Source organism: Hylaeus volcanicus, chromosome 1, assembly GCF_026283585.1.
Source record: "Hylaeus volcanicus isolate JK05 chromosome 1, UHH_iyHylVolc1.0_haploid, whole genome shotgun sequence".
In the NCBI taxonomy this organism is placed as follows: Eukaryota; Metazoa; Arthropoda; class Insecta; order Hymenoptera; family Colletidae; genus Hylaeus; species Hylaeus volcanicus.
This window is the reverse complement of record NC_071976.1, coordinates 2,789,875-2,800,335: the sequence shown is the minus strand read 5'-3', so window position 1 is coordinate 2,800,335 and position 10,461 is coordinate 2,789,875. Positions and strand designations below refer to the sequence as shown.

General features: G+C 42.3%; 1 protein-coding gene across 4 annotated transcripts in view; it reads right to left on the bottom strand.

Moving 5' to 3' along the window:
- Positions 1-10,461, bottom strand: part of LOC128882174 (synaptotagmin 1) — a 32,922-nt gene that overhangs the window by 10,771 nt on the left and 11,690 nt on the right. For 3 of the 4 annotated variants that reach the window (XM_054133752.1, XM_054133762.1, XM_054133778.1), the window contains 7 exons: positions 2,938-3,052; positions 2,738-2,863; positions 1,856-2,001; positions 1,676-1,774; positions 1,339-1,533; positions 1,101-1,277; positions 512-763 (listed from right to left, as the gene is read on the bottom strand). In XM_054133752.1, coding sequence (XP_053989727.1) covers positions 512-763; positions 1,101-1,277; positions 1,339-1,533; positions 1,676-1,774; positions 1,856-2,001; positions 2,738-2,863; positions 2,938-3,052 — 1,110 coding nt within the window. The remainder of the gene's footprint in view (positions 1-511; positions 764-1,100; positions 1,278-1,338; positions 1,534-1,675; positions 1,775-1,855; positions 2,002-2,737; positions 2,864-2,937; positions 3,053-10,461) is intronic. The other variant, XM_054133769.1, reaches the window with a different exon arrangement.

The following is a 10,461-nucleotide window of genomic DNA, read 5'->3' as shown; positions in this document are numbered from 1 at the left end:
AGGCTATTAATATTTCAAAAATAGAAGCTGCAAATAGCGTTCCTTTCTTTCTTTTTTTTTTTTATTAATAGCGATGCAGGTTATTTGAGTAAAAACTAGCATCTTACGAAGGGCTGATTGACGCATTGCATACGGATCATCTGTTTTTGCATGCTCGAGTCATTCCCCATGTCGTTATTCCATAACTAAGAACGTTACAGTTAAGATCGCAAAGTCTCATCTCACCAGTCTCTTTTTTTGTTCAAATAACATTGCAGACGTCCGTTTGCAACGAGCCTAAGTATAATAGCTACCAGCTTCTTATATTACAAGGATACAAACAGATTAATAAATAAAGTTGCTGTAACCGTCCCTGTCTAAAATATAATTAAAAAGAAACGTGTGCAAAACTAATTCGGTGTTGGAGAAAAGTACTGAATTACGTGTACAGTTAATGTTACCTGTGTCTGTTAACTGTATTAAATAAAAGTAAGAAAAGAGGCAGGGGCAGTAGAACGTAAACGTTACGTACCTGTATCTGCTCGAAGGGTACCTCAAACGTGAACGATTCGTTGTAATACGGATTAAGAGTGCACTTCTTGATGGACGTTTTCTTCTTCTTCAACCTCTTTCCGTTCTGCATCAGAGCGATCTTGACGTACGGATCCGACAGGCCGCCGACGTCCATCTTCTTCAGGTTCTTCGCCTCCAGGATCACCACAGTCAATTTACCAGCCGTGGGCACGTAGCGGAGCGAGAAGCAAATGTCGCCTAATTTGTTGTCCTGCAATCAGCGTGTTCGCGCAAAATTTATTCTCCGTTCGAAATTATTCCTTCGGTGTAGATTCAAATATTCGTGTATAGATAGTTGGACTCTTCTGTTTATTATACGTACTATGCGGAAACAAGAAGGTGGCTAGTTGGTTTGATTGGTAGCAGTGTAGTGTCCTATAGTATAATATATTATTCTGTAGAATAATTATGCTGTCACCAATCAGACTCGCTAGCCAACTTCTCATCTTTGCACAGTAGGCTAAAGAATTTTGTTTTTTAACGAATACTATATGCTTAGAAGAAATTCGTTGATAAATTAAAAAATAAAATCCTTTTAAAAGAATTACCTGGCCACCCTCGCCTTCGACGCTCTGCAGCTCCCTCCACTCCTCGATCGTCTGGGCCAAATCTACTTGGCACAGAGGCACCTTCACCTCGCCGATTTGATCGTGTTTCGAGAATCTGTCGAAGTCGAAGATGGCGAAGACGAGCGTCTTGTTCATGGCGTCCGCGTATGGAACGTTCTGAAATATAAACACCTCCATTAGCGATGGAAAAGGTCGCGTGGTACGAGAGAAAACGGACCTTGAACGTGAAAGTCTCGTTGAAGGCGGGATTGAGCGTTTTCCTGTGCACTTTTGTTTCGAACTTCTTCTTTTTGTCGGGCAGCAGGTAGACCTTCACGTAGGGATCGGACGTGCCACCCATATCCAGGGCTGGCAGTTCTTCCGCTTGTATCACTGTCACCGCCAGGCTGTTCGTGTTGAAGTCGTATTCCAGCTGTAATTAGTCGTTCGTTCGCGATCATTAGTGGCGAGATTATTGCTTGGATAAAATTGTCCAGATGGAGGAATATTCAGGATTCCTTGTTTCTAGTAATATTTAGGAGTCTTAGTTTCTCAAGTAACTCGAACCGACGAACCTTGTACTGAAGCTTGCCGAGTTTCACCTCGCTCTGCTTGCTCTCCGCTTCGTCTGGTTCCTCGGCGTTGTCCGTCAGCTCTTCCATATCAGGCTGAACCTTAACAGATCGAAGTGGATTCCACGAGTGTAGAATGTGCGTCTAACATCTACATGAAGTCACGGAACACCGAGTGCGTACCTTGTCCTTGTACGTGCTGCCCAGTAGCTGCACGGACTTGAGGTCCACCGCGCCCTTCAACCCCTTCTTCCCGTCCTTGGAACGTCTTTTGCGACAGCATCTTCTTATGCAGCAGAAGCAGATTCCGAGAACTACTACGCCTACGGCTACTCAAGCGAAAAGAAGATTCGGTGGAATTAAAAAGTGCCGCGATTTTGGGGATGCTGGGTTAAGGGATGATGGCGTTAACCCTTCGCACTTTCGGAACCGTGTAATTTATTATTTTTCTGTCGATTTATTGAACTTACATATTTGACCATGTATTTCTCGTAATACTTGGATAAAAGCCACGAAGGAAACGCGTATTTTTTCAGTGCGAAGGGTTTGGTTTTCTAAATTCGTGTCGCAACTATCGTTTAAGCGCAACTCATAAGCGCGGGAAGCTCGCTCGGTCGTGAATGAGGGGGTTGAAAATTGACCATCGATCTAACAATTTTGTGAACCATCTTCGATTAATCGTAAGCTTCGACGAATGGTCATTTTTCCTCGTGGTTCTTTCGAAATGGAGTAAAAAAGTATGCGAACGAGTGAAAGTTTCGAGTGCTAGCTCGACACGGAACTGGAACAGAGTAAGTTAGATAGTTAGTGTCGTTTGTTCGAGATACAGAGGCGCTCTGGATTGTTTGATTGTTCTGAAAGAGTAAAACAGTAGGCTTGTTGTATTCGGAGAATAAAGATCATGTAGCTTGGAGAAAACGTTAATGTATATGTATATAGAAAAATAAATGTAGGTTTTCGATACTATCGGTGAGTTTGCTAGAGTTTTGATCAGCGACAATTGTTGCTTGTCAATTAATGGTCCGTTGCTATTGCACGAAGTACTCGCACGTTGTTTGCTTTTACCTATTAGAATCGTAACGAGGCCCCATGTAGGTATTCCCATTTCTTCCGCGAGTTCCTTCCCGAGGTCCTCCATTTTGGTTTCGAAGGTTTTCCCTGCACTTTCGGTGACCACCTCCGAATCTGTCCCTGTGAAACGCACGAGACGAATTAGGAATGAAAAGAGGACGATACATTTAAATATCGCTCGAAACGATGTTTACCTTCTTTTACTTCCATGTCTGTGACCAGTAAGGTGTTTATCGTCGACTCGATGATGTTCTCCGTCGGCAGCTCTTCCGGCACCTTCTCTGCTTCCCTCTTGATGGCAGGCATTTTCTGCCCCAAGAAAAAGTAACAAAAATATCAGCACACGAATTTTTCATATCGAAACGTGTTTAGCACACAGCAGCTTAAATAGAAAACAAAGTGTGTTTGGCTAGTTGTGTCAGGATTTTATTTTTCAAACGAAAGTAATTTAACACCGCGGTTAGTTCGATTAGCCTGGCATAATCTTCGATAAACTTTCCAAGTGGAATATTTATATGAAAAGGAGTGCCACCCCTTTTAATCTATTTTTAAGTGTGTCACGGACTCTCTCTCTCCAGAAAAAGTGAGCACGTTCTCGCAATGTAAGGTTCTTTCGTGTGAAGTTCACCATCGAGATAAAGTTCTTGGTTTGAGAAGAACAACAAACTTATTTTCAGTTTCATTCAAATAAATCAAAGCTAAATTCGAATAGTACCGAATCACGAAGGATATTTGAATCCTACGCACTGCGTAACCATGCACCACTTTACTCAACGATAATTTAAAGAGTTCCACACGATTCACGTTTATACATAATTACAGCGTGAGATCACAGAACATCGAACACAACAGACACGTGACTAAATTTAGCGTACGAAACAGTTGACGTACTCAGACGAGGAGTCGCGTAAAAATTGCAGTGAATTACGCGACGTTAAACTTCATTTTCTTTTTATTTTACTGGCTGTCGCCGACCATAAACGAGGGACGCGAATCGCGGTGTTTCCTCGAGCTAGGCTTTGCAATCAACGGCGTGTTTCCGGATTCGTAGATTGTGCGCTCGCATGAGTATCGCGGCGATTGCGTGCGCTGGCGACTCGCGTGATTTGAATCCCCTTCTCGATATAAGTGTTATTGTACAGGGCGGCCGATAACTGGCGATCAATGGCGACACGATCGTTATGCGTGAAGAAACTAGCTTTCAACGTGGAGAACAATTATTTTCCTACGAGGCCTCGTTCTCGAGAAAAAAGTAAATATATTTATTACTTTATGTGAACGAGGATTTGAAGTATTGAATAAAAAATGAAGTATCTATTATATGGATTAATTTTCTTGAATAGAACGATGACGCTTACGGTACTCGACACCTCGTAGATCAGAGTGGACTGGGTTCCCTTTGATAATTATCGAGTAATTGTCGCAGTAAAAAAGGATGAGGAATAAATGCGAAAAATTAGGTGAAAGGAGAGGCTTTTCCTTTGATGCCTCGATACACGAACGTCAATTAACGAATTAACTTTTCTCTCTTAAGTATCGAAAGCTGAAGCGACACTACGGGTATTACTCTTGCCCCACTTCGAGCGGATCCCGACTTTAATCTTCGCGATAAGCTTTCCATTGCGATTCTTTATTAAACGATAAATAGTTTACGACGAAAGGTGGAATAGCGATCGAACAATATCGAGTCCCACTCGTTAACCCGAATGACGTTGTTTATTTCGTACCCACAAATCAACGAGATTATTGCCCTCCGTTATCGCGTGCGTTAACTTATGCGAGCCTCGACACTTCCGGGTGCTATTTACTCGGTTACCCCGTGGCAAACGAGCTGGCGGAGGTAATTTTTAATTGGCAGGTATGAACGGCTCGATATCCTCTCCAGTATAACTTTGACGAAATGATAAAAATGTGTTAGGTTCCAATAGACTGAGATACTAATCGTAAGGAGGCCTCAAGGAGAACAAATAAACACATGCCTCTTACGCAGTACAAAGCAAGAGTATCGACAAAATACAGTTCTCCTACTAAAAAAATAGAAAAGAAGGTCAACGGAAACAGTCCAACCCTCCGTGTCAATTTTCTTGAGCCGAATCACATCCACCCAACCTTCCTCCACCTATGTCCCTCGAAGCGTGAAAACTCCCTTCGAAGGGAGAGGAGTTCCTCGAGAGAGGGTGTATAAGAAGATTCCATCCGTGGAAACGGAACGGTGGGACGTCATGAAAAATACCAGGGTGCGCGTAGGTACGCCAAATGTCGTCCCGGAGGAGGAACTGGAAGAAATAAGGGTGACGTGGTACTGTCGCCTTTGAGAAAGGTTGCGTGGGCGTGCATCGAGGGAAGTGCCGGCAGAAGGCGCGAAGCTTATGGCAGAAAAAGATCACGGCTCGAGAAGGGTAGCAAGAAGTCGAGGAACGCGATTGGCAGGGTCGTGGAGGAAATATGTGAGAATTACTTCGGCTTGCGGCTCTGTTCGTATCGCGATAACTCTGCCCTCTTTTTCTTTCTCTATTTATGGTGATTTAAGACTGCGAGGGAAATTTTATGACAGCCATATCGCCGCGAGCACGTGCCCCGAAGTAGACGATCAGAAGTAGATTATTATTCTGCGCCGTATTGGAAAGCTATGGATCATTCTCTGCGCGTTTAAGGAAATAGTGCAAACTCAAATAGGGAAAACAATGAACGTATTAATTGAAATCATGGCTCGAAGTCGAGGGATCATTTTTCGTTTAATTCTTTTGGGGCTCGTAATAAACACCATTCGTAGTGCCCTATCCTTCTTTAAGGTGTACATTTTTGAATCAAGATACTGCACTTGATCTAGAAGCTTCCCCGTGGAACGTCATGAAAACTCCTTTTTACAGCGTACAGAGGGTTAATGGAGTTAATATCGAGTCGCACGCGTCTCTCAGCTGCGTGAGCGTTCACGATGACGTCCCACGGAAAAGCTCGCGCGATATTACGAGACGATCAAGGGAAATCGGATTTTTCTTTAAAGGGCAATAAAAGAGAAACTTGAAAGGTGAATCGCGCGGGGGATGCTCGTCCTGTCGCATCTGTGAACGAGATCTGACATTGATAAGCTTTCACTACTTCGTCCCTGATTCTTCTACAGCCCTCTCAACGAGACTTCGGGTAAATCGATTAATCTTGATGAAGCAGGTACCTAAACAAGAAGTGACCATCCCTTGATCGAAGAGTTCGACCTTAGCATTAGAGTGAACCAAGCGAAAGTATTTCAGTTCCACGTTGTATAAAACATTTCGTAGCTCCAAATTCTTTTTGAAGAGTTAACATAATTTTTATTCGGCGAGTGATGGCTAAATGGTTGTTTATCCTTTATCAAAATTAATTGTAGTTTGTATTTGTCATTTCGATAGGAATTATGCCGTCATCAGTGGTCGACGTTGGCCTCCAATAAAATGCGATAACAGAGCAGCGGAATATAACTATCCACCGACCAGCGAAATAATCGTTATCGTCACGCGGAACGATAAATTGACGTCAGAGTCGCGTCACCCACGCACATAATACTTCCCCGCATTTACCACAGTGACAGACAACCTCGGAGATAAACGAATGCACGGTTGTGTATTGTTTTTCATTTCACTCCATTGTGTCCTGTTTCGAGGATAATTCCACAGCTGTCGTGAAAAGATCGCGGCGATGGGCGTTCGGATGTCGTCGATCCGTTAGAATTTGTGACAGTATAACAATTCACGCATTTTATACCGCGTATACGATTTCCCTCTATAAACAAATCGTATACTCCGAAAAGCTTTCACCGCGTTCTAGTTGTTATATAAATATGTGGGACCTTTTACCGAATTCTTATCAGCTCTTTGTAGCAATAGGAATCGAACAATCTTTTTCTACTTTTAATACAAATTTATTCCTAGAAAAATTCGTGTAGATTTGTAAACACCACCTGCGTGGAAAAACTTGTCAGAATTGAAATGGGTATACAATCTCTTTCCTGTTTTTATTATGAAACAGTTGTTACGTGTTTCTCTGGCTGATAGGGAAACGTGACCAAGTTTAGCATTCATGTTCTTTTAGCCATTAATGAACCATTGAAAGTGTTGGTCCAATAAAATACGAGTGCTCGGTGAATACAGCCATTGTTTCGAGGAAAACTTTCAGTACACGTGTCTTTAACAACGTTCGTCAATGTTTGAAGCACTCGCAGGATGAACGGTCTTGTTTGCCAACACGTCCAACGGGTGATAACCGTCTAATGTTCGCTTAAATATGCAAAATCAATAACAAGCTCGGTACCGTAGAAAATGAAGATGATGCGTGGGCGGCGCGGCGACTTAACGTCCTTCGATACCCACTTAAGTTGTGGGCGCGTCCGGTCGGGACTACTCGTCTCGACCAAGTTCATAAAAATTGGTCGGAGGATCGTCGCAGGAACCGACGCGATAAAAATAATTGATTGCCATTGGGGCTCGTGGCAATTGGAGTGCTATTCGAATCGACGCTGGAAACTTTTTATTTTTGGAGTAGAACGTTGAAAAGGAGACCCGCATACTGTTCTCGTTTTATTCGAAAGATAGTTTTCACAACTAGGTCGAAACATCTTCGATTTCTTTGTTCCTCGTTAGTATTAATTGTGCATGAATTATGCATTTAACGTATTCCTCGAGTCCTGAAGTCAGATCATCCGATCTAAGTAACGAGAAACATTCGATGAATGAGTGTGTGGTGAATTAAATTTGTTCGTACAAAAAGAAAAAGAGGAATCCTAGAAGCAACTGGGTAAAATAAGTCGATCCTTTTTTACTTTACTGTCGCTATCATGAAAAGAATACGTCCACTTTCGTTTGTTTTTATTAAGAAGAGTGTACGTTGTTCTCGTGAAGTTCTCCGCGAGAATCTCTCCTCATAATAGATGACAGTTTCATATACCGGAGGCAGAGAGCTCAAAGGGTAAATATCTCTGGGTAGCAACGCAATATTGTTTTACCAGAGCCGGCAACGTTTTACCGAGATGAACGTATCTCCTATGCGCCAGTGAACGTGTTGCGAATTTTGATGGCGTTGAAGTGTATAACCCCTTGGCTACTGCGTCGCGTTACAGACGCGTGGGTGTGAAAGGGTGTCGTGTTCCCAGGGTTTCACGTGTCGCTCAACCCTGCAGGGATCGGCAGACCACTTAGTCGTAATGATAGTTTCTCGCCGCGATCGCTGCTGAGGTCTCCGGAACAATTGCATCGATTTCTTAATTACATCGTCTCTTCAACCGTTACGTGTTCACGCCTCGTTATTGCAACATTTTTTCCCTTGGTGGCCGATCAGCTGGGAAAGTGTTAACGACCTTGCCACTAACGCGCTTAGACTCACTCGATGATCTTCCTTCGGAATTCACAAGGTAGATCGTTGAAAAATATTGGACACATATTTTGGTATACCGGCTGATATTCATGTTCAAGGGGTGGAAATTACTCTCGAAGGTGTGAACGAAATGTCTACGATATTTCATTAAATTTCTAAAAAAAACCATCAGAGATAGAAAGAAATGTTAAACAGAAAAATTTGGTTTTCAATGAACAACGCGTATTAAATATAAATGGTATCAAGACATGGTTGGTGCCACTGTACCAGCAGCAATGTCAGCTGTTTTCTGTGGGACATTGAATATTTCATTTTTATGGTGTCAAAGCTTAGAAATATGCTTTCAAATTATTTTCAAGAAAAATAAGAATTCCTTTAAATAAACGAAGCACTCGGTTGAAATAACTACTAAGGAAAATTGCCCTCTTGAATCCTCCATAACTGAGAATACCGAGACCGGTTTGAATTTTCTCGTTTCGTTTATTAATTGATAATGTAGCGCGAGTCTGAACAGTAATTGTCGTTGTATTTTCCATTCAACGGGGTAAAAAGCGCCGACGGGGTAAAGAAAATCAGTGATTTAACGACGACCCACTCACAAAAGGCTCGCCGTGCAGCAAACGCAGGAGAATAAATAGGGCTTTGAGCGTGCCTCGAATTCGCGCAGGGCGCTAATTATGTTTGACTTAGGAATCCGCGATAATTAGTGAACTCGGCGTAGGAGGGAAGCTCGGAGGTAAGAAACAGTATCGCGCGTGCTTCGTGGCGTTCAATGTCTTGCCTATCGATGAAAAGCAGGAGCGTTTTATACGGGGTGATTCGCTAAGACCAGGATACCTTAACGTACCCACTACTTTTAATAATAATATATATATATATCTTATCTTTAATCAGTCATGTTTCCTTTCAAATATGTTTATATATATTTGCACGGTAGCGAAGAGATCATTTCTCACTCGAAGACACTAAGAACATCGAAAACACCAAGTTGGCCTGTTTCTGTCGGGCCACCCGGTATATCGGAGAAGTGTGTAAAATCAATACGGATATCTTTCAATAGGATTTACACGCGGAGTCTCGAATCTGCTCGCAGCAGTTTCATAACAGGAATATTTCCAAGCTTCGGTGATTCTTTGTCGTTAGCAGTAATGACGAACGTATAATGAACTTCGAAGGCGCTGAAATATTCTCTGAAAAATAACTCTCTCGTACAAAATTTCCAGGACACTGCATAGAGTTTGACGAACACAGAGACAACATTTATGGTATAATAATTCCGAGGGAGTATCCAGCTTGTAACTAGCTGGAATCATTTAATGCGGATGATACCATGATCGGTGTGCTGAATGCCAGAATAAGTAGAAACAGCGAGCAATGGACAGACACGTCAGACTAAATAGTAGCGCGTGTATCCAGGAAACGTTAAAAATCAATTTTCTCAGGAACAAAACCTCGCATGGAAAACTTTATGTATCCAGGAAACGTTAAAAATCAATTTTCTCAGGAACAAAACCTCGCATGGAAAACTTTATTCTGCGTATTTAGAATGTAAACGATTGAAACGTTGAGAATGATTTTTAAAAAACAAATATTTTCCCCGTGGATTTAATAAATGTAAGTTAGTTTGAGGCTAGGAGTCTTCTTGAAAGATTTCAACGATACAGGGAGTATTTTTAAGCTTCGATAATTCTTCTTCCTTGGCACTAATTCCAAGCTTCGTTTCCCTATATATTCTCTCACTATTACAGTTTCCTTCTCCAAGGAATACGTGCTCTTCCGACCTACTCTGCATTTAAACGTGCCACTAGATCTTTTATCCAGTAGCACTTCGTCTTGCTCCTCGATAGGATTCTCCTAGTTCCTCCATGTCCTGTTTTACTTCGTCTTCTCTTATATCTCCAAGGATACTGCGTCCGATGGATCGAACGTGCTCTTAAATAAGCTATTAGGTGGCCTGACGATTTTCAAAAAAGGACGCTTCGTTCCAGATTGGCAGCTCGTTCATCAACCCTAGCTTTAGTCGCGATTTGCGTGTCGAGATTGACTCCTGTGTAACTCAGCCATTTGCTTAATGAACCTCCGATAACAGGTTTAAGCAAGCAGCGTTCTGTCCGAGTTATCCAGAGGTTGGAAAGGTACAAAGTGCGACACTTATCTGATGTATGGTGCGATGAAAACCGCCATTAGTTTATGTAGGAGAAAACGTGTTCCCCCAAAAAATTAAAAACTCCTAGAGCAGCTTTTCCTCGCGCTATACATTTTCACATTTACATCTCCTATGCAGCAGAGACGTTCCTGTTCGCGGACTTACACCAGTTTCATAATGAATGCTTTCCTCGCGCTGTTTAGCAACTGAACTTTACTTACCACGTTCC